The 25,730-nt window shown below is 44.8% G+C and overlaps 1 protein-coding gene across 4 annotated transcripts in view; it reads right to left on the reverse strand.

Moving 5' to 3' along the window:
• CLSTN1 (calsyntenin 1) overlaps positions 1–22,617 on the reverse strand; it is a 76,852-nt gene extending 54,235 nt beyond the window's left edge. For 3 of the 4 annotated variants that reach the window (XM_069949095.1, XM_069949096.1, XM_069949093.1), the window contains exon 1: positions 22,295–22,617. In XM_069949095.1, the coding sequence (XP_069805196.1) occupies positions 22,295–22,373 (79 nt within the window). In that variant the 5' untranslated portion in view covers positions 22,374–22,617. The remainder of the gene's footprint in view (positions 1–22,294) is intronic. The other variant, XM_069949097.1, reaches the window with a different exon arrangement.
• Between the last annotated feature and the right edge of the window lie 3,113 nt (positions 22,618–25,730).

Here is a 25,730-nt window from a genome sequence, read left to right on the forward strand (position 1 = left end):
ACAGGAAGGAGTGAGCAGGGTATAGGGTGAGCACAGTATAGCAGCGCTCTCTGTCCAGGGAGAGAGGGGATACAGCTATGCTAAGAGATTACCTCCACAGTCCTGTCCCCTGATTCTATCCCCTGGATCTGCTATGATTTGGAAGGTAAAGGAGACTTCCTGGGTCAGAGTACAGTGCTGTAGACCCCGCTATGCAGACCATGCCCCTCCCCCTCTCCGCCTCCCACCCAGTACAGGGAGCTCTTAAACCAAAGCAATGCTCTTACACCAAGTCACAATTTTGAAAATCTGTGAGCTCTTCTTGCAAAACACACTCAATACAAGTTACTCTTAAACCAAGGTACCACTGTACTTAAAAATCAACAGTCTTCCCATACTTATCAGCTGCTGTATGAGGGTGAAGAGTTTGTTTAGATCACAGGTGTCAAAATCAGGCTCTCCAGCTGTTATAAAACTAAAATTCCCATCATGCTCGGACAGCCAAAGCTTTAGCTTTGGAAAATTAGGAAATTGTAGTTTTGCAGCAGCTGGAGGGCCTGAGTGTCAAACGTGTGCTTTAGGGTACTATTATGGTGCGTTTACACAGACAGATTTATCTGACAGATTTTTAAAGCCAAAGCCAGGAATGGATTTGAAAAGAGGAGTAATCTTAGTCTTTCCTTTATGACCTGTTCTCTGTTTATAGTCTGTTCCTGGTTTTGGCTTCAAAAATCTGTCAGATAAATCTCTCTGTGTAAACGCACCATTACACGAATCAATGATAAACAATCTCAAACGGCTGCTATGGCGAACTTAGGATCATTCTTGCCGTCATCTTGTCATTGCATTCTCTGCTACTGCGAACGACTGAATGACATCTTATTCCATGTGAACGATTTGTGTACGATCAACAATAAAAATAGGTCAAAATGTTATCAATAGACTAACAATTTGTCGTTGGTCGTTTCATCGTTGTCTACTATTACACTAAGCGATTATCGTTCAAATCCGAACGATCTAACGATTTGTGGAACGAAAATAATAGGGCCCCAAAGACTGAAGCCTTTATCTACAGCCATGCGGATTATCAGTGTTTCTTCATTGGTCCAATCACCCCTATTATGTGATAACCTCCTGACCTGTCAGGGATCAATTCTGCCAATGCCTGTGAATGCACGGTACCCTTGAAGATCTCTTACTCCACAGGACACACTTGCATATCCTTCTGCAGTAAACCAAATATGATGGAGTATCTCCTGACCCCTATGGATAGGTCACTGGGGGTCATCATGCAAGTATTTTCCACCATCTGAGCAGTCTAGTATGATGCGACTGATCCCCTACTCCCCAGTTATTGCTGCTTCCATCACACAACCCGTAATAGCCGTCATATTTGCAGAAACAATAATCCCACGTCTCCGCCGTCTATATATTTTTCTCCTCGTACAAGTAAACTAGTAATCTTCCCTGATATTAGTTTTGCGCTGTTGATGAGAAGCGCGATCTCCCTCCTATAATTAGATCCGCTGACGCCGGGTACTGCGATAAACACAGGTGCACATTACCGCCTCTCACCCATCAAGCACCCGCCGTCAGCTTTCCATCAAACCTTAACATAAACACAAATTGTGTTCCTGTAGCATGGAAGCCACAGTGGCGGCGGCTCCATCCACGCCGTTTGCTACTCCCATATAAATGACTTCAGTTCTCTAGTGGAGCATCATGACCGCCGCACAAAGGGCCGATCTCTGGAACGGTGAGATAACAAATAGATGGTGGGATTCGTGAAGCTAAAAGGACAGACTATAGAAGTTAAAGGGGTATTTCACCAAAAAAACTAATTTCAAATCAACTGGTGCCAGAAAGTGCCAAAGATTTGTAATTTACTTTTATTAGAAAATATCAAGTCTTCCAGTACTTATCATCTTCTGTATGTCCTGCAGAAAGTGGTGTATTCTCTCCAGTCTCGACAGTGCTCTCTGCTGCCACATCTGTCCATGTCAGGAACTGTCCAGAGCAGCAGAAAACCTCTCCTGCTCTGGACAGTTCCTGCCATGGACAGAGGTGGCAGCAGAGAGCACTGTGTCAGACTGGAGAGAATACACCATTTCCTGCAGGACATGCAGCAGCTGATAAGTACTGGGAGACTGGAGATTTTCAACAGAAGTAAATTACAAATCTCTAGCACTTTCTGGCACCAGTTGATTGAAAATTAAAATAAAAAAAAAAAAAAAAGGTGAACAACCCCTTTAAGAGAACCTGTGAGCGAACACACAACCCACCGCCATCCCCTAACCCTATAAAGAAAACACCCCTCTGCATCATATTACTACAAAGCCCGCCATAGAGGAAACATTTACCCGTACAATATTCTAATATGTTATCCCAGCCTCATGAGTAATACTTCTATCATTTGCAGCATCACCCCCCCCTTCTCCTCTCCTCTCAGATATAGGCTGCAGGTACATAGAGGAACGCATCGATCCTCCTATAATTTTTACACATTAAACATGGAGATCTTGTACGCTACATATCCTGCAGCAAATCCTGTACAGATTCTTAAGCCGTTAGGACACAGTAGGCGACATCCGAGGTAAACCAACAGCTTGAGGAGCTACCAGACACCTGGTTTCCTTCAGTCGGAATAGAAAGATACCATTGTGCAGAAACGAATGCTTCAACATGTTTGTAGAGCTACGTCGTCTCCTAATCTGTACCCGAAGCGCAACGGCAAAGATAAGAGGAGATGATATCCTATTTCCACAGCTATATACCTCCGGGCCTACAGAAAGCAGAAGAGCTATTTAATACATGGTGATCCCTACTATTAACACAGCAGGGATTAGGAGGAATAGATGTCAGTCCACAGCAATCTAAAGTGTATGGTCTCCTTTAAGGAAACATATATCCAGAGTTCTCTTTTAAAGGGAATGTGTCCCCTAAATTTTCTTTTACTGATGAGAGTCAGATACTATAACATGAACTTTTATTCTAATCTGTTTCTATTTCCTGACTGTAATTTCTTTATTTAACTATTTGTACAGTGTTATAGGGGCGGCCATATTTCCTGGACTGTTTTTAACAGCATTTAGTGACATGCTTTACAGCAAGCCTCATGGACATAGACGACAATAGGCAGACTCTGTCCCCTTGGGATGAATGTGAGACATTACTGAGCACGCTCTGTGACCTGCGAAGAGGTCATTCCACAGGAAGCTGCTATTGTCTCCTCTATCTACTGGTGTCACATGCAATGCTGTACAAATCACTTTACAGCAGCCTCCTCTCATCACCACGGATACAACAGGAAGTCTAAGCTCAGTTTTAGCCCCAGTGGTGAGAACGAGAACTGCAAGATCTCAGAATTATTTTATAATATTGATAGAAAATGGAAAATTTAAAAAGATTTTACCAAATATTCATAAAAAATATGTTTAACATAAAAATATTATTTATACAACAAGTCATTTTCTAATGAGACATTCCCTTTAAAGGAAACTTTAAAGGATAGGCATATTCCTATCTCTAAGCAGAACACGAAGCACGAACAGACAGCCTTGGCACACCGACCTAACCAAACAACTACGGCGAGTGTCCAGAGCTGCTGAGCGGCGCTGGAAGAAGACAGACTCTGAGGAACACTTCCAAACATACAGGCGAGCACTCCTTGAGTTCAAATCTGCCTTCACCTCTGCTAAACAGGACTACTTTTCTTCCCTCATATCTTCCTTATCTCACAACCCTAGGAAACTGTTTAACACCTTCAACTCTCTTCTCCGCCCCCCACATCTCTCATCTCTTCTGAGGACTTCGCCACATTCTTCAAGAAGAAAAATGACATCAGCGTAAGCTTCACCTCACAGTCCCCTCAGCCCCCCCTCATGCCTGTCTACTGCCCGTCCCCACTAATGCCCCTATTCCACAGGTCGTTTAGAGGAGCAAACGAGTGCTCTCAGCGCTCGTTTGCTCCTCGTTCCCCGCTCACTGCCGCAGCTATTCAACGCGGCTGCAGCGAGCGGGTGAATGCGGGAGGGGGCGGCGGGGAGCTGCGGGGGGGCTGCCCCGGTGATCGCTGATCGTCCGGGCAGCCCATAGGATATAGCAGCGTCTGCTGCCGATGCTCCTATTCAACGGAGCGACGGCAGCAGATCGCTGCTATATCAGTCGCTTGTTTTTCAACATGTTGAAAAACAAGCGACTGCAACGATCAGCCGACATGAACGATGTCGGCTGATCGCTGCACTCTATTCCACCGGACGATTATCGTCCGTAGCGGCCGATATCGGCCGAATACGAACGATAATCGTTCCGTGGAATAGGGCCTTAACTCACCTCTTCACCATCACAGAAGAACATCTCTCCAAACTACTCTCCACATCGCACCTCACCACCTGCGCACTTGACCCAATTCCATCCCACCTTATCCCCAACCTCTCCTCAGCACTTGTCCCAGCACTAACACATCTCTTCAATCTATCACTAACTTCTGGCGTCTTCCCATCTTTATACAAACATGCAACCATCACACCCATCCTCAAAAAGCCATCCCTTGACCCTACCTCCTTATCCAGCTACCGCCCCATCTCTCTGCCTCAAAACTCCTGGAACAACATGTCTACCATGAACTTTCCTCCCATTTTTTATCCAACTCGCTTTTTGACTCCCTGCAATCTGGCTTCCGCCCCCACCACTCCACAGAAACCGCCCTCACCAAAGTGGCTAATGACCTGCTGACTGCCAAAACCTCGCGCCAATATTCTGTGCTCCTTCTCCTTGACCTATCTTCTGCCTTCGACACAGTTGACTATTTTCTCCTCTCATCCCTTGGTGTCACTAGCCTAGCTCTCTCCTGGATCTCCTCTTACCTCTCCAACCGCACTTTTAGTGTCTCCCATTCTCACACCACCTCCTCTTCTCGTCCCCTTACTGTTGGTGTTCCCCAAGGCTCTGTACTTGGGCCTCTTCTCTTCTCCATCTACACCTCTGGCCTGGGACATATCATAGAATCCCATGGCTTCAGGTACCATCTTTATGCCGATGACACTGAGATCTACCTCTCTGGTCCCGATGTCACCTCTTTGCTATCCAGGATTCCAGAGTGTCTATCGGCCATATCCTCCTTCTTCTCCTCCCGCTTTCTAAAACTCAACATGGACAAAACAGAACTTATCATCTTTCCCCCATCTCGCTTCACCCCGCCTTCTAATCTGTCAATCACTATCAATGGCTGCACTCTGTCCCCTGTCCCCCAAGTCCGCTGCCTTGGGGTCACCTTTAACTCTGCCCTGTCCTTTAAACCACATATTCAGGCCCTGACCACCTCCTGCCGCCTTCACCTCAAAAACATTTCCAGAATCCGCTCTTTCCTCACCCTTGACTCCACCAAACTGCTGGTACATGCTCTCATTATCTCCAGCTTGGACTACTGTAACATCCTCCTCTCTGGCCTTCCATCTAACTCCCTTGATCCCCTCCAGTCTATCCTTAACACTGCTGCCTGACTAATCCACCTTTCCCCTCGCTTTGCCTCAGCCTCTCCCCTCTGCCAATCCCTCCACTGGCTCCCCATTGCCCAACGTATTCACTTTAAATTGTTGACCATGACATACAAGGCCATTCACAACCTGTCCCCTCCGTACATCTTTGACCTGATATCCCGCTACCGTCCCTCACGCAACCTTCGATCCTCCAGTGACCTCCTTTTGTGCTCCCCCCCCCTTGTTTGTACCTCGCACAACCGCTTCCAAGACTTTGCCCGAGCCTCCCCCATACTCTGGAACTCGCTACCCCGACACATCCGTCTCTCATCCACCATCAAGTCCTTCAAAAGTAACCTGAAAACCCATCTCTTCAAACTAGGCTACAACCTACAATAACTCTGCATCACACTTGAATGGCTGCACTTTACCTCCTGTTTCTCTCCCTATACCCTATAGATTGTGAGCCCTGGCGGGCAGCGTCCTCTTCCCCCATGTACCAGTCTGTCTTTTGCCTTCATGTAATGTTTTCTGACCTTGTATTGTTCCTGCCTGTTGCCTATCTATTGTATAGCGCTCTGGAATTAAGGGCGCTTTATAAATAAATAATAATAATAATAATAAGCATCTTTCTGCAAGGTCAGTCCAGTGTTACAACTGATATGAATCGACATTGTGTAATTCTTCATTTTTCCTGTGGTGGTGCTGTTGGGAAACCATTTTACTGCAAGGTTCCACGGGAGCTGATCACTGGGGGTTTTCAGCAGAGGGATCGACCCCTCTAAGAAGCAAGGTGGCAAAAAAAAAAAAAAAAAAAGTTTTATAGACTTTTTATGCAATAAAAGCAATAGAAGGTGACAACTATACAACTATATCAAATAAGTCTACCCCAGCTGTCACTGTTATGGTGACAAGTGTTAACAAGTTTTATAAACTTTTACCTCTTGAGCCTGGGTAACCAGACATAAAATAGACAGGAAACCCTAGCTAAACCAATGAAGAACATGGGGGGTGCTAACTACCAGGGGATATTACCTACAAGGGGGATACTACCTGCACAGAGATGCCTAACTACTATATGCACAGAGGGGGGCTAACTACTATATAGGGGCACAGGGGGTGACTAAATACTATAAAGTGGCAAAGGGGGTGCCTGTTATACACTATAGGTCTAATAAGTGGCCCCACATCGAGCTCCAGAAATCATGGATGATGGTATGTATATATATTCATCAAATCGGTATATACAATAGACCTTCTACGATCAACTTGGGATTATACACTCAGCGTCACTTTTCTTTATTTCAAGGCCTATTAATATTAGTTACACTAAAAAGAAAAAATCATCTAGAAGGACATGAGGATTTCCCTTTTGAAATAAAAATAAAAAAATTATACTTCAAGTCAAGTGGGGAAAATTGCTGCTTTAAAATACAGAAGAGATTTATATCAATTAGGCCTGAGAAAGCCTCGGCGGGATAAACGGTGGCTCCACGCCGGCCGGGAAGGTCAGAACGGATGTGCAATTAGGGGAGAAGAACAGTAGGAGATAAAATCTAATGACTGCAAAGAATAAAACATTAAGCTGGTTAATGACACCCTCTAAGGGCAGCGGCGCCCAACGTGTGGCCTCCAGCTGGTGCAAGACTGCAATTCCCTTCATGCCCTGACAGCCGAAGGCATTATAAGTGTTGTAGTTTTGCAGAAGCTGGAAAGCTCCTTGCACTAAGCGCATGCTGGGAGTTGTAGTTTTATCACCGGTGGGGAAACGCTGGACTGCGTCTCAGAGTCACAGGCTCCTCCAAAAAAAAAACAATGCCATCGATTTACAGAGGAGGAATAGAGAACCAAGTGCCCGGCACCTCAGTAATGTGGCAGTTTCCTATCTATACGCTGCTTTATGATGGAAATTTGGTTCAGGCCCCAAAACATGGATGAGTCTTGTTTATTGGGATAAAATATTAATGGAAGGAAGGAAAAGGAAAGAAAGAAAGAATGGGGGAAATTACTTTAAAAGCCACAATGAAAAAAAAACAAACCGGCAACATGTGAATAAGCCCTATTAGAGCATAAGGATCTGCGGACATACACAGACACACCATTCTGTTAGGTTGGGTTCACACTGCGTTTTATGCAGTCAGTTTTTTTCATCCATTTTTTGCACAACATGTATGAAAAAAGAATGTATTTTTGTGCGTCTGTTTTGATCCTTTTTTAAAATGGAAATCAGTGGAAAAACAGATGCACACAAATAAATTAATTTTTTTTAGGTTTGTCATTTTGTTTTAACAAAAAAACTGATGAAAAACGTCAGTATGGACCCAGCCTTACTCCATAAAATACTACCTATTCTCTACACGTCCACAAGGTGGGTAAACTAAAAATGTAACAAATAACCCCCCATATGTGAGCTTCCTGGCCCATCACGAGTGTGACTCTGAGGGTGCTCAACCACAGGGGATCCTCTGATCGGGTGTCATGACTGAATAAAGTGGCAGATGATTACACACACTGCTGCCCCAGTGACACTCTATCGGACTGGGGATAACAGACCAGGACAGAACACATGAAGAGGGGGGTGGAGCTTAGCTTGTGCTCTGTGCAGGAGATAGGCTGCAGGTACAAGTCTGCCTACTGAAGATGATCCACACATTTCCTAAAACACAGGTGTCAAACTCAGGCCCTCCAACTGTTACAGAACCACAATTCCCATCATGCTCGGACAGCCAAAGCTTAATCACTAAAATGCACTAAAGCTCTGCAGCAGTCAGGGCATGCTGGGAATTGTAGTTCCGAGATTGCTGGAGAGCCACAGGGTGGAGGGGCCGGGATCAGTATTCTAAAGGTTACAGGAACATTTTGTAACAGCAAAGATATGAGATCTAGTAAAAATGCCTGCTGGGTAATTTGCACCAAGGTGCGGCTCCTGGCAGGGAGAAGTCAGGAGAGCAGACCAGAGTAATCATTTCTTTTATCTGTTGTTTACATAGTGCCGGCATATACCACATCACACGGGCAGTCGATATAAGATCGGATCCGAGATGTTAACCCCTTAAGGAGCAGCAGTTCTCACTTTATGGACTAACACCTGGCGCTCAGGACACATGACAGACTCCCAGCACCGATAATTGTCGGCCATAAATTTAGGTTATTTAGGTTGTAAACCTGCCGCGATGTTAAGAGTAAAATCCTGAATCCCGAGCTGGTGTTATTTATAGTGTGCGCAAGCAAATGGAGGAATATATGAAGCGACCGCAAATCATATAACGTGTCTGCCGGAGGCTGATGAATAATGCAGAGGCCTGGAGACTGCGGTGTGTGTCCTCTGCTGCAGTAAGAAGCGCTGCACCGGAGGAAGCCGGAAAGTTTATCGGGCCGGCACACGACACAAGACTCATTCTGAGGGTCCTATGGGAGGTCACAAAGTGAGATGCTGTGCATTTTCTACAGATGAAGAGGTTGGTTCACAGTAGCGCTGGTAACGAAGAATGTAGAAAATAGGATTGAGTGAGAATGCAGAAAGCTGAACCCAAACTCTTGTCTCTAGGGTCACGGGTTCAGCCAGAGTCAAAAGCCAAGCATTCAAACCCGAGCCTTCAGCATGCTCACTCAACACTACTATAAATGCTTGGGTGAGCGAACCCCCTCATTCTGGCAATCCATAGGGGTTTCATCATCTAGACCCTGATAAATCAAAACTTTTCATACATCTCTATGACATGTCAAAGTCAAAACTTTTTGTAAATGACGATAATACTGACGTGAAACTGTAGGATAAAAAACAAAAACAAAAAAACACATCATCCCAAACTGCTTATATGGCAGCCTAGCAGGGAGACTAGAGACTCCCCTGGCAGTGGCTTGTCTCCTCCAGACTCCCCTGGCAGTGGCTTGTCTCCTCCAGACTCCCCTGGCAGCAGCTTGTCTCCTCCAGAACAAAAGGCCCAAAAAAATGCTAAAATCCAACATGACTCTTCTGCCCCCTCCATCTACTGTTGGTGGGGGGTGTCAGGAGTTCTTTCAAATAAACTGGTGTTTTAACTTACTTCCATTTAAAAATCTTGTCTACCCATACTTATCAGCTGCTTTATGTCCTGCAGGAAGTGGTGTATTCTTTCCAGTCTGACACAGTGCTCTCTGCTGCCACCTCTGTCCATGTCAGAAACTGTCCAGAGCAGGAGAGGTTTTCTATGGGGATTTGCTGCTGCTCTGGACAGTTCCTGACATGGACAGAGGTGGCAGCAGAGAGCACTGTGTCAGACTGGAGAGAATACACCACTTCCTGCAGGACATACAGCAGCTGATAAGTACTGGAAGACTGGAGATTTTAAAATAGAAGTAAATTACAAACCTATTTAACTTTCTAGCATCAGTTGATTTGAAAAAAAAAAAAAAAAAAAAAAAAAAGATTACAACCGGAGATCCCCTTTAACAGCTGTGGTCCAGTAGACTGAAGCCCGAGGATCACTAATAGTCAAGCCTGTGGACGTTTCTGATCATCAGGTTTCGGCCTCCATTACATTTAGACCTGGAGAGTGAAAACGCTTTCATCATAGACATGTCACAACAATAACAACGCTGAATGCGCCTGGAAGAAAGCTGTGGACGCATTATAGTTAATGGCCTAGCCACTGGATCCCAGACAATAGAGGAAACACTCGGCGTGTAGCGAACGTTTCATTAGGCGGCGCGGTACACGTTCTCAGGACGGGCGGCTGGCGCGCTTCACTCATCGCTCCACATATAATGAGATCTTCCTTTTTGTTCTTTCTTTCCAGCCGAGTTTTTGATCATTTTTTTTATACTGGGCAACAAAATAAAGTGGCTAAAAAAGCAGATTCTACAAGTAAGAATGAGGCCAGGCTCACCTGTACCTGCTGTGCCGCCGGATGAGGATGGCGCTCAAGGTATAAAGTTAAAGAAATCTTTACTATACATAGATGAATCTTAAAGGGGTGGAAAAACATGGCTGCTTTCTTCATAAAACGGCGCCAATGAGTTTCCATTCAAGTGAATGGAGCTGAATTGTAATACCACACACAACCTGAGGACAAGGGAGGTGCTGTTTTTGCAAGAAAGTAGTTCTGCTTTTTCTAAACCTGGAAAACCCCTTTAAAAGTTCCCCCCCCCCCCCCATAAATGACACTCGCCAACACTGAGAATGTGGGTTGAATTGTGGTAGGGAGGGGCGGTGGTACATGAATGCTACTGCTCCACTGACACAGGTGGCTAAGTTCAGCTCTGGGGGGACATGGGAGCCATGTTTACAGGATCCAGCAGTCAGGCACTCAGACAGGGGATGGGTGTCATTTTTAGGAAACCCCTTTTGGCTTCACGAGAGGAAAAACCCCAAATGGTGTTTTTTTTACAGGCAACATTTTTTTATTTTTTGGAAAACCACTAAAACTTCTCAACAGAAGGCCAGGAACAGATTAAAAAAGAATGAGGAACATGAAGTAAGAACATACACCTCTCTTCTTTTAGCAAGATCCACTTCTGGCTTAATGGGGCTGCCCCACAATTACAAGATTTCCCCCTGTCCTCAGGGGACTCCAGTCCCTGTTCCTGAGGGGGTCCCAGCAGTCAGACCCTCTGGGATCAGATACCCCTTTAAGTTCACAAAACTTGATAGAAAACTGCAGATAAAAAAAAAAAAAAAAGCCACGCATGAAACCAACCTAGGGGCTCTATTAGACAGTGATACCATCGGTAAAGGAGCGGGGATCCCAATGATTGGCTCTTGGTCACAGAGTCTTTACAACACTCGATCAGTTTTGCAGCCGGGCCGCACGAGCGTTTACTGGAGGAAAGTACAGCCAATGGTTTTTTCAACATGTCACAATGGCCCTGACAAACAAAAGTTCTGTATACAGCCAGGTCAACCAATTCCAGGATTATTGATGCACAAGGAAGACGTCAAACCAACTATCTGCGGTCCGCTATAGGCAAACGTTCACATTCTGTTCGCATTGGTTTTCATACCCGAGGGCCACAATGGCTTACGACTGATAACGTCACTGCCCAATCTGGCTATAAAGTTTTGCGTATAAGGGAAAAAAATAGCTTCCTATGAGGCTTCCATCTGCCGGGGTGTCAGGAGATTCTTATCGGGAACAAATGGAAAAGCGTTCAGAGAGCAAAGACATCAGAGCGGCGGACGGCTTTGTATCCAACTGTGCAAACTGTGTTAAGTTGAAATAAGAAAAGCCGAATCCTACAGATACAACATGAAAACGTAACGCTAAAAAACAGAGAGAAATCAAAAGTCTAAGCAGCTGCCCGCCAGTCGGGCGTCTGTGGAAATGGTGGGGAGAGGCGGATCAGGCAGCTGCGAGTACTTCAACATTTATTCTGGGGACCTAATACCAATTAGTTTATTTGATTGGATACAATCTATCCCTGTTATGTTCCTGATTTACAATCGATCAGAGCTGGTTTTAATGCATCACGCTCTACAATAGGAAGCCCAACTGAGGAATGGGGTGCTAAGAGGGCACCTATGCCCCAATAACGTAACTGCCTCCAAGGCTACAAATGTCTACATTTTACCCTCAGGGGGCACAGAATAAGGATCAGGTGATAAACCGATAAGACCATCAGATCCTATCTTGTACTGGGATGGCTGTACATAAAAGATGATACATTGAGTTTAGGCAAAACCTGGCCCACAGCTACTTCACCCAATCTCCCCATACACATGCATGCCCAGTTCAACGGAGCAGACACGTATCCTGAATGAAGAGAGGAGGCTTTAGCTTCGGCATAGCTCTTGAATATAGATGAGTAAACTTGAGTATTTCAGGTTCCGAGTACTCAGCATTTCACTCCCGCTGAAGAATATGGATGAAGCCCTAGGGCCATAAGCCCCATGTTGTCCAGGACTCCCTAGGGTTGCATCCATCTTCTCTAGCTATCAGGAGTCGAATATGCCGAGTGTTTGGGTTCACACGAACCCAAACTTAGGGCTCTATTACACAGAAAGATCATTGTGCGAAAAATCGTTATATCGTGGCAATGTAAACGATAATCGCTCTGTGTAATTGCAGGCAACAATCGAAAAATCATTCGTATGTCGTTGACCGTTGATTTAGATCTGAACCTAAAATAATCGTTAATCGTTCGCTGTAATTCCACATTCGTTCGCTCAAGTTGCGCATTTGTTCACTAATCGTTCAGTGTAATTGCACATTATTCATTGTTTTGCTGGGATTAGAAGGAATAAATGATCGTAGTAACAATCGCAATAACGATCATAGTAATGATCGTACCTAACGACCATCGTTCTGTGTAATATGGTGAACGATTTTGGGTTAACGATAAACAATCTCGTTTGCGATCATTTATCGTTAGTTGATAATCGTTAAAAATCGCTCTGTGTAATAGGACCCTTACTGTATGTTATATCACTACTCTCGATTTAAGATGACATGTGAATAGAGCCTTACCAGACTAACCACACTTAACAAGCAGCTAACAAGGGTCAACACTGGTGGTCTCTGACACCCACTGCTAACAGCGACACTTGAGGAATCTCCAGGATACTCTATGACCACTTGTTTTCATTACTCTCACTAGTCTACTTCCTAATAAGTAAACAATGCAGAACGCTATGGGTCCGTACGTACAGAAAATATAGTAGAATCACAGACACGTTCCCTCCCAGGAAATAAGAAAAAAAAGCCAATACTGCAAAACATCTAACATGCCAGGAATTTCTGCAAGGTTGCCGGCACATCTTTGTCCCATAAGACACAATTACACGGCCACGCTGAGGTTTTACCACGTCTCACAAGGGGACTTACAAAGAAAGAGTTGAAAGCAGCAGGTCAGGAGGAGGGGACGGCTATAAACCTCCTGCAGAGGATTCCCAGGGAGATACCAACCAAGGAATTCACATCCCCCCCATCACTATGAACAGTCCGACATGAGGCAGAGATTTTACTGGAGCTCCCAAACAAAAGCCACAAAAAAAAAAAAAAAAAAAAAAAAAAAAGATAGAAAAGTAGTTATCATCCTTGACCAACATCTTGCACTTGAAGTGATCATTCTTCTTCAAGGTTCTGGCATCCCGTACTGGAGGAATGTTGGCCAACTCCTCCACACAGCACTGCCTCGCTTCTCTCCTGCTTCAGGGCATTCATTTTTGCAAAGCACTTAAGGACTTGAAGACAAGATGCCTGTTGCTTAGATCTTCGTCCTAGCGCAAGTCTGACGGAGGATGCGCGTTCCTTATACACAGATTTCCTCCAAGGAACACTGGATGAAGAGGCTGGAAATGCTTCTTGGACTTAAACTACAGTTACTTTCTGCTGCCAAAACAAGATGAGCGTGGGAGGGTGATCATTACCTGTCTACAGAAATAAATCTGTAAATGGGCGACAAGATCGGTAGAAACTGACTTTCAAGGATTCCGCAATTTGGGATACTCTGTGCCTTCCTGCCACTTTGTAGCTTTTACATCGATAAAGAGGCACAAAAAAAAAAATCTTTATTTTCCCTACTGTGAAACGCAACCAAAACCTTCACCTACATAGAAGAAGCTGGATATCAGAATTAGCATTTTTTTCGACCTTACACTTAGCTGCCTAAAAATAATAGACTTTACAGAAAATAATTGCAATCTAGTGACTTTGCACTATATGGTGAGGTTGGCGGCTGCGGCTGCATCCCACCCAATGAGTCACTTAAATGACACTTTCACACTTGGTGTCACGTCGGAGGTGACATATCACACTCTGAATAATGCAAATCCCACAATGCGGCCAAATCACTGCACTGTCTTAGGACGACCTCGCTGCTTTCCATTGTTTTTTTTATTCTTTTTTCCAGCACCCCCACTGCTGGGTTCTCAAGCGTCGTCACGTCAAAGAAATACGTTTTCAGATGTCATAGGTTTTAATCAATTGGGGCCTTAGTGTTCATAGTCAGGACCCATAATGTAAGCCTCTGGGACCATTCGGGTGTAATAAGACACAGTGGGAAGAGCAGTGGGGGGTTGCTAGGACATAAAAAAAAAAATATTTAAAAGGACAGGTACTTTATAAACAAGCACTGATATATTAGATCAGTACTCTTATCCTGCAATCCTGTACAGATCACTTTACAGCAGCCTCCTCTTATCATCACAGACACAACATCAACAACAACAAAGTCTCAGCTTAAGCCCCTATTACACTGGGCCACAGAGAAGAGCAAACAAGCGCTGTCAGTGCTCACTTGCTCCTCTTTCCCTGCTCGCTGCCAAAGCTATTACATGTGTTGGCAGCAAGTGGGTGAGTACAAGGGGGGGCTGCAGAACGCTGTGGGGGGGGGGGGGGGCTGCCTGGGTGATCCCTTGATCGTCCGGGCAGCTATTCCGTGGAGAAACGCCAGCAGATTGCTGCTATATTAGTCGTTTGTCTTTCAACATGTTGAAAGACAATCGGCATCAACGATCAGCCGACATCGTTAATGTCGCGCGATTGTTGCTTTCTATTACACAAGACGATTATCGGCCAATAATCGTTTTGTGTAATAGGGCCTTGAGTTTTGTCTCCAGTGGTGAGATTAAAAACTGCAAGATATCAGGATGATTTTATAATATAGAGAAAAATGTCACCAAAAATTCTTTAAGGGTACAAACCCACACACCGTATACACAGCAGATACGCAGAAAAAACGCAGCAGATTTGAAGCAGATTTGGTGGTGCAGATTTGATGCTGTGTCCAGTTATTTAGATCTAAACTGCTGCGTATTTGTTGCGTGTTTGTTGCGTGTTTGCTGCGTATCGCAGCAGTAAATAAGTTGCATATACGGTGTGTGGGTTTGTACCCTGAAACGTAAAAAAAATATTTAAACAATAACTTATTTTCTAATGATACATTCTCTTTAAAGTGAATCTGTATCCCCCTGCAACATTTCCTCCCCCCATTTCTAACACCAGTGATACCGTTTGAAAGCCACGTTCCGGACGATAGAACGGCACATGTGTTGGATTCTAATTGATACTAAAGATGGTCCTGCCCAGGAGGCATCACTCTAGAAAACAAGGACAGGGAGGAAGACTTAAGAGGCAGGGCAGGCCTAAAGCACTGAGGCTCTAGGCCTCGCCTCTTTGACACAGTATCACCGGAATAAAAGATTTTTTTTTTTTACAAAAACAAAGGTATCACAGGACGGGGCTTGGATTGAACGTGGGTTACAAACTGTACCAGCAGTGTAAGCGTTCCTACAGAACAAGAGAAATTCTTTGAAAAAAAAGTTTATTTTTACATTCAGCAATCCCTTTAATTTTTCCCTCCTGTTTGGGATCGGATCCAATGTTCACATAGAAAATCATCTCCTATATGAACTTCCCTGCAGATGTTTGTTGCTCCCATTATAACGCGTAACTGGAAACTGGTTGCTCATTTCCTAGTGAAGTCAGTCATTCCCCCCAGCCCGGTGTGTAGCAGGAATCTAATGGTCCAGTGCATCCATTGTGACCGTATTGCTATTTGGCCTGTCTGGCAGGCAGAGATGAGGAGATAGAGACAAGTGGAATCTGATAGCCGCCTAAACCCTTCTAAAAATCACAGTCTGGAGGCCACTGAACCGCCGGCATTGATCGCTGGGAGAGGAATGACTGAAATAGATCTCCTCCTTTAGCTGTGTGTCTTCTAAACAAGCGATCAATCTCAGCCAGAGAGAGAAATCCAGTCAAGCGGATCCCCTACAGCAGCACAATCCTGCCGGCCATAGATATGTAAGCTGCACCGTGCTGGCCGGCTCCGGAGCAGAATGCCGCCATGCCAGGCTTGCAATGAATTCCGTATTGGAGATCAATGGAGGCGTTACTTGTTCCTTTTACACTCCCTGTGGGTTTTTAATTTTCCGCTCGGACCCGAGCATTGTGAGAACATGAATGCTTTGTCGGCAGATGGTGCGGCATGAGGCAAAGCGCAGCAATCCGCAGCGCGGCAAGGTCACAAGTCTACATTATGGCTGCCATCATAAATAAGGTTCGCCATTCCGGGTAGTGTACAGGATCCCGGCCATAATCCCTATGTGTAAAGCGCCACCGTGACAGAACGCCATAATTATATCCGAGCTCAGGAAACCGGTTCTCTCGACTCTAAACAAACAATATGTTTCTGCATGTGACAAAGCGATAACAATCCCTGGAGCTGCTGTATATAGAGATATACCGTACAGATGTGTGTATGGAGGGGGCACAAGGAGCCGACATGTCGGCAGCAATTCAGCTCCTATAATAAGGCTCTGTATGAGACACATTGGGTGTCAGGAACTTTTCCTCCCAGGGTCCACTCCCATCCCATGCATTAGGCATTTAGCTCCCATAGAGAGGTGTATTACAGCTGTCTATATACAGCAGGGATTGGGGAACCTTCGGCCCTCTAGCCGAGCTAAAGCTTTGGCTGTCCAGGCATGATGGTAATTGTAGTTTTGCAACTGCTGGAGGGCAGCAGGTCCCCCATTACTGCTATGACTGCCATAAGGAGGAGGACATAAATGGCCGCCAGATACCTCTAGCATTACTGATCCCTGAGGTTGCAACTCAACACACCTCAGATTATCAGGATCTACCAATATTCGAAGAGAGCCCCAACAACACCTGAGTGATCTGATCCAGATACCCTTCAACCCACGGGTGTCAAACTCACAGCTGATGCAAAACTACAATTCCCATCATGCAAGTTTGACACCCCTGCTTCAGACATCTGTCTAAGCCGATGTTCTCAAGCTGTGGCACAACTACAACTCCCAGCATACCTGGACAGATAAAGGGGCAAGCTTTGGCTTCTTTCATGATGGCATAGGGCAATGTACATGTTCTTTTCCGTATGGTTTATTTTAGAAATCAGTCAAAAGCTCTCTCTTCTGAGATTATTTTTTATTATTATTATTATTACTGATTATTTAATATCCCCCTGACACATACAGAGAAAGGAAGGCAGGACCTTCTATTTTTGGTGGGAGTAAATGATTCAGAACCCACGTCTGGGATGGGAATTGTAGTTTTTCCACAAGCTGGAGGGCGGCGAGTTTGACACCTGTGGTATAATGTATATGAAGGCCTCCTGACAGACAGCGACGGGGGACAGACGTATCATACAGGACGGAATACAACGGTCTGACCCAAAGGTTTTCAGAAACAGCACCCAGCATCCCTAGAGTCAGAACACACCAACATTCTACCAAACCAAGGGGGTGGATAGATGGCTATAGCCAGTCCACAGATATCAAGTCAATGGTCTCTAGTCTGTAGCCCTCCAGCTGTTTCGTAACTACTACTCCTGCAAGTCACAGCACACTAAGGGTGGTATTCCACGGGCCGATGGGGCCCAATAAATGAGCGCCGATCTGCTAGATTGGCGCTCATTTACTAGGCCTATTCCATGGCCCTATTATCATTAAACAAGGGCTGCAGGGACATTGTTACCGAGGTCCTTGCAGCCCTAGCTTAACTAGTATACATTACCTATGCATGGTGCAGGGCTCCTCTTCTCCTGCTTCTCCCGGGGCCCCGCACGCTCCTCCAGCGTCAGGGCGGCCTGTCTCGGCTGACAGGCCACTCAGCCAATCACTGGCCGGGACCGCAGCGGCCAGTGATTGGCTAAGCGAGCCAGAGTGGCCTAAGTGATTGTAGCTTGAGCTGAGACAGGCCGCCCTGACGCTGGAGGAGCACGCGGGACCCGGGAGAAGCGGAAGAAGAGGAGCCCTGCACCCTGCATAGGTAATGTATATTGTCAGTCGCGCACCACTATTCCACGTAGCGGTGCGCGGTCGGTGCCTGACAAATATAGGTCCTAACCTATATCAACGATCAGCCGATGACAACGATCATCGGCTGATCGTTGTCTCTATTCCACAGAGCGATAATCGCTCCATGGAATAGGGCCCTAAGGGTCCTTTTACACTAAGCGATTTTTAACGATTAATGACTAACGATAAACGATTGTAAACAAGATTGTTCATCGTAAGGGTCGATTTACACAGAAAGATTATTTGACGGATTATCTGCCAAAGATTTGAAGCCAAAGCGAAAAACAGACTATAAACAGAGATCAGGTCATACAGGAAAGACAGATTTCTCCCCTCTTCAAATCCAATCCTGGCTTTGGCTTCAAATCTTTGGCAGATAAATCTGTCAGATAATCTTTCTGTGTAAATAGACCCTTAACCTGAAATCGTTCACCATATTACACAGAACGATAATCATTAGTTACGATCGTTACTATGATCGTTTATTCCTTCTGATCCCAGCAAAACAATGAACAATGTGCAATTACACTGAATAATTAGTGAAAAAATGCGGAACTTGAGCGAACGAATGTGGAATTATGGCAAATGATTAACAATTTTAGGTTTAGATCTAAATCAACGATGAACAATTTTTCGCTCGTTGCCTGCAATTACACTTAACGATTATCATTTAAATTCGAACGATTTAACGATTTTTCGCATGATGATCGTCCCGTGTAATAGGGCCCTAAGAGTCGTAGTAAAGAGAAGTGGGTAGTGCATTACACTAAAGCCAAAGCTAGTAACAGACTATAAGCAGAGAACAGGTCATAAAGGAAAGACTGAAATTTCTCCTCTTTTCAAATCCGCTTCTGGCTTTGGCTTAAAAAACATCTGTCAGATAAACCTGTCTGTGTAAACACACTATAAAATCTGTTATGACGTATACAATCCACCGTATCTGATATCCTTACAAACATCACCTGGGAAGTGTTTGTTTTGGCCGATGCGTCTCTGAGCAGCTTAAGACAAGGACGTGCCCTCCGGCTCCCGTCTACATTACAGTCCATAAAGCAGGTGCCCTATATACACTGCGCGCACACATGCATATCCTCCTAATAGTTCTGTAGTTTCCCGGTCTCGGTTAAACAGCGAGAGCATTCGGTATGTTGGTTGAAATTAGAAAGCATTGTGCTGTAGGGATGGAACGCGTCGTCACAAGCCTCGCACTATTATTGGACGCCAGCAATGCACACTCCAAAAATAACGCTATTTCCCGCAGTATTGTCTTACTAGGAGTCAATATATTTATACACACACATCTGCTGAATGCCACATATCTGTCAAATATAGCAACGTGACACCTCCCGCAGCGGAGGACCAGGACTTTGAGGGGTTAACCTTCTGTCGCCATTAACCAATGCATTGCACTATACACGGTCCTGGCAGCCAGGCGTTTAGTCAAAGGACACGTCAATGCACATATATTACCGGGCGTCATGTGACCTGGATTTCCACAGATGCAAATATCTCCTTCATTGTTACACGGGGTAATAAGACAAACACATCCAGACTCCTTAGAATCACCAGAGCTCTAGGTAAATATTCCCATTCACAGCAGGAAGATGAAAGTTTACTGAGCAGGTCTCGTATTTCCCTATAGAATGGGGCGTCTATTGTCCCTGTGTGAAGGTAACGTACGTCTGTGTGTGTGTGTGGTCTCCACTGATATCTATCATATGGAGAGATCTGCAATGCGCATACCCACACACCGCTCACCCTACAGCCCTGTCTAGGTCCCTACAGACACTATAAGAAATGTATAGGAGATGAGCAGCTCCCCCGGGAGGGGAGTAATGAATCCAAGCACATCACAGATGAGGTCTCTCCATGTAGCCGGCAGTTTGGTTACCTACTGACTATAGTGAACCCGGCAGGACATGCATGTCACATGAACAAACAATGTAGCAGCATAGACCTATAGTACTTCTCTATAGCATTACATCAATCTCAGCCGGGAGCGATTGTCTCTGTGTCTATGGCAACAGAGCAATCAATCATTTACGATCCGATTGGAAACGATTTTGTCTCTGGGGGGGAGGATCAGCGTTACCAGCACTGGCTGTCTGAGACCCCCAAGGGATAAGGGCTCAGGATGGGTGAAAATAAAAGGAAAGACAGGGAGAGAAACCCAATATACTGTAGGTATATAGATATGTTGTATCGTTCTATCTGATGTATATAGTATCTAATATAGGATATCTAGATATAGTGTATCTGTATAATACACAGAAGCTATCCAGGTATGGCGTATGGCTCTATATTGTATATGAAGGATATCTAGATGTAGTGGACCAGACTATCTAGTATATACACAGTGTATTGGGCTCTCTGGATACATTATTTGATGTATTATTGAAGGGTTCCTGAAGGACAGCAATGGAAAAATCCCCTCAAAGTCAGTGGGTTCTACAAGACTTAATGTAAAGTGCTAGTGAGCAGCTGTCGTGGCATTGTAAGGGTTAAGGGGTCAGTCCTGGTGACCTCTGACTAGCATGTATAGGGTAGGTACAGTGTGTATACAGAGGGTAGGTACAGTGTGTATACAGAGGGTAGGTACGGCGTGTACATAGAGGGTAGATTCAATGTGTACATAGAGGGTAGAATCAGTGTGTGTGTATATATATATATATATATATATATATATATATAGGATAGCTACAGTGTGTATATATATATATAGAGAGAGAGAGAGAGAGAGAGAGAGAGAGAGAGAGTAGATTCAGTGTATATATAGAGGGTAGCTACAGTGTATATATAGAGGGTAGCTACAGTGTATATATAGAGGGTAGCTACAGTGTATATATAGAGGGTAGCTACAGTGTATATATAGAGGGTAGCTACAGTGTATATAGAGGGTAGTTACACTATATAGAGGGTAGCTACAGTGTATATATAGAGGGTAGCTACAGTGTATATAGAGGGTATCGAGAATTTATATAGAAACGATGTGTAGAGAGTAGCTACAATGTATATAGAAGGTGACAATAGATATAAAGTATATAGATACAATGGATATAACGTATACAGGTGACTATTAATAATGTATATAGATACTGTAAACATAATGTATATAGGTACGATGTGTAGAGAGTAGATACAATGTATATAGAAGGTGACTATATATAATAAATATAGATACTGTAGATATAATGTATATAGATACGATGTATACAGATGCAATAGATATAGTGTATATAGATACACTGTATACAGATACACTAGATATAATGTATATACACTGTATACAGATACACTAGATATAATGTATATACACTGTATACAGATACACTAGATATAATGTATATACACTGTATACAGATACACTAGATATAATGTATATACACTGTATACAGATACACTAGATATAATGTATATACACTGTATACAGATACACTAGATATAATGTATATAGATACACTAGATATAATGTATACAGATACACTAGATATAATGTATATACACTGTATACAGATACACTAGATATAATGTATATACACTGTATACAGATACACTAGATATAATGTATATACACTGTACACAGATACACTAGATATAATGTATATACACTGTACACAGATACACTAGATATAATGTATATACACTGTATACAGATACACTAGATATAATGTATATACACTGTATACAGATACACTAGATATAATGTATACAGATACACTAGATATAATGTATACAGATACACTAGATATAATGTATATACACTGTATACAGATACACTAGATATAATGTATATACACTGTATACAGATACACTAGATATAATGTATATACACTGTATACAGATACACTAGATATAATGTATATACACTGTATACACTAGATACAAATGTAAGGAGCGCAGCAGGACAGAACCGCTGCTGACAGACAGACAGACAGGTAAAGCAATAGAGAGCAGATGAATAGAGCGATGGATAGATCGGCAGACCGATAGCTCGGATATCTCCATGGTAACCGTGTCGTGTGGTGCCGGCTGAGCCCCGGGGTCACCGCCCCTGACCCCTGACCCTGTCCCCTCAGTATCACATCCCCCTCACCTCGGGCGGCCAGTGCAGCACACACCAGCCCGGTGACGAGCAGCAGGCAGGCCGGGGAGCACCGCCACATCCCCGGCATCTTCTCCGCCCTCCTCCCGTGCTCCGGGTGCTAAGAGCAAGCACACGTCCCCTCCCCCTCCTCTGCTTGTCCTCCGGTAATCCGGGAGGGTGAGCCCTCAACTCCTGCTGTACGTGTCCCTCCTCCTCCGCTGAGGTGAGCGCGATATTCCCGGTCCGGTACCCGGTGCGGAGCTAAGATGGCGGATGCTGCTGAGAAGACGTCTCTGTGTCTGCGGGCACCGCGGCGACCGACTCCGCCCACTGCCACACCCACCAATCACTGCAACGTTTGCGTTCCAGGGTGTTGTAGCCACGCCCGTTTCAGGAGCTTTCCGCGGCTGCTATTGGCTAGCTGTGGAGCGCAGGATTTTCCCGCCCATTATGGGCTGAGGTGTTATACAAATAGCAGGGCCGCCCCCTGCCTGAGGGATGAGATGGGGCAGGCTCAGTGATGGGCGGGGGAGGTGCGGGAGGCATCGCCTGTATCCAGAGATGCTCTGCACCAGGGGCACACCCTGCCCGCCCGCCCGCATCCGTGTCACCTGTTATCAGGTGCTGCAGATTCTGCTCCCGAGGGACACCGAGCCCTCATGGCGGCACACCTGTCACCTGCTCACAACATGTGGCCGGACTATTACCTCAGATACCCTGTCCCTGACCTCAGCGGCCATAGCCCCGACCTGTTCCACTCAGTGCCCCATAATACCAGTCAGTGCCCCATAATACCAGTCAGTGCCCCATAATACCAGTCAGTGCCCCATAATATTACCAGCTAGTGCCCCATATTACCAGTCAGTGCCCCATAATATTATCAGTCAGTGCCCCATAATACCAGTCAGTGCTCCATAATATTACCAGTGAGTGCCCCATATTACCAGCTAGTGCCCCATAGTATTACAAGCTAGTGCCCCATAATATTACCAGCTAGTGCCCCATAGTATTACAAGCTAGTGCCCCATAGTATTACAAGCTAGTGCCCCATAGTATTACGAGTCAGTGCCCCATAATATTACCAGCTAGTGCCCCATAGTAATACCAGCTAGTGCCCCATAATACCAGTCAGTGCCCCATAATATTACCAGTCAGTGCCCCATAATACCAGCTAGTGCCCCATAATATTACCAGCTAGTGCACCATAATACCAGTCAGTGCCCCATAATATTACCAGCTAGTGCCCCATAGTAATACCAGCTAGTGCCCCATAAAACCAGTCAGTGCCCCATAGTAATACCAGCTAGTGCCCCATAATACCAGTCAGTGCCCCATAATATTACCAGCTAGTGCCCCATAGTAATACCAGATAGTGCCCCATAATACCAGTCAGTGCCCCATAATATTACCAGCTAGTGCCCCATAATACCAGTCAGTGCCCCATAATGATACCAGCTAGTGCCCGATAATATTACCAGCTAGTGCCCCATAATACCAGTCAGTGCCCCAAAATAATACAAGCTAGTACCCTATAATATTACCATCTAGTGCCCCATAATATTACCAGCTAGTGCCCCATAATATTACCAGCTAATCGCCCTATATTTCCAGCTAGTGCCCCATAGTCATAGACAATGCCCCATAATATTACCAGCTAGTGCCCCATAATACCAGTCAGTGCCCCATAATATTATCAGCTAGTGCTTCATAATACCAGTCAGTGCCCCATAATAATACTAGCTAGTGCCCCATAATATTACCAGTCAGTGCCCAATAATATTACCAGCTAGTGCCCCATAATACCAGTCAGTGCCCCATAATATTACCAGCTAGTACCCTATAATATTACCATCTAGTGCCCCATAATATTACCAGCTAGTGCCCCATAATATTACCAGCTAATCGCCCTATATTTCCAGCTAGTGCCCCATAGTCATAGACAATGCCCCATAATATTACCAGCTAGTGCCCCATAATACCAGTCAGTGCCCCATAATATTATCAGCTAGTGCCCCATAATATTACCAGTCAGTGGCCCATAATAATACTAGCTAGTGCCCCATAATATTACCAGTCAGTGCCCCATAATATTACCAGCTAGTGCCCCATAATATTACCACTTAGTGCCCCATAATACCAGCTAGTGCACCATAATAACACCAGCTAGTGCCCCATAATACCAGTCAGTGCCCCATAATACCAGTCAGTGCCCCATAATATTACCAGTCAGTGCCCCATAATACCAGTCAGTGCTCCATAATATTACCAGTCAGTGCCCCATATTACCAGCTAGTGCCCCATAGTATTACAAGCTAGTGCCCCATAATATTACCAGTCAGTGCCCCATAATATTACCAGCTAGTGCCCCATAGTATTACAAGCTAGTGCCCCATAGTATTACGAGTCAGTGCCCCATAATATTACCAGCTAGTGCCCCATAATACCAGCTAGTGCCCCATAGTAATACCAGCTAGTGCCCCATAATATTACCAGTCAGTGCCCCATAATATTACCAGCTAGTGCCCCATAATACCAGTCAGTGCCCCATAATATTACCAGTCAGTGCCCCATAATACCAGCTAGTGCCCCATAATATTACCAGCTAGTGCACCATAATACCAGCTAGTGCCCCATAGTAATACCAGCTGCTGCACCTTAATACCAGTCAGTGCCCCATAATATTACCAGCTAGTGCCCCATAATACCAGTCAGTGCCCCATAATATTACCAGCTAGTGCCCCATAATATTACCAGCTAGTGCCCCATAGTAATACCAGCTAGTGCCCCATAATACCAGTCAGTGCCCCATAGTAATACCAGCTAGTGCCCCATAATACCAGTCAGTGCCCCATAATATTACCAGCTAGTGCCCCATAGTAATACCAGATAGTGCCCCATAATACCAGTCAGTGCCCGATAATATTACCAGCTAGTGCCCCATAATACCAGTCAGTGCCCCTTAATGATACCAGCTAGTGCCCGATAATATTACCAGCTAGTGCCCCATAATACCAGTCAGTGCCCCATTATATTACCAGCTAGTACCCAATAATATTACCATCTAGTGCCCCATAATACCAGTCAGTGCCCCATAATATTACCAGCTAGTACCCTATAATATTACCAGCTAGCGCCCCATAATATTACCAGCCAGTGCCCCATAATATTACCAGCTAGTGCCCCATAATATTACCACTTAGTGCCCCATAATACCAGCTAGTGCCCCATAATAATACCAGCTAGTGCCCCATAATATTACCAGCTAAAGCCCCATAATACCAGTCACTGACCGATATTACCGGCTAGTGCCCCATAATATTACCAGCTAGTGTCCGATGATAACTCCTAGTGCCCCATAATAATACCAGCTAATGCCCCATAATACCAGTCAGTGTCCCATATTACCAGCTAGTGCCCTATAATAATACCAGCTAGTGCCCCATAA

This window comes from Dendropsophus ebraccatus, chromosome 12 (assembly GCF_027789765.1).
Source record: "Dendropsophus ebraccatus isolate aDenEbr1 chromosome 12, aDenEbr1.pat, whole genome shotgun sequence".
NCBI classification, from domain to species: Eukaryota; Metazoa; Chordata; class Amphibia; order Anura; family Hylidae; genus Dendropsophus; species Dendropsophus ebraccatus.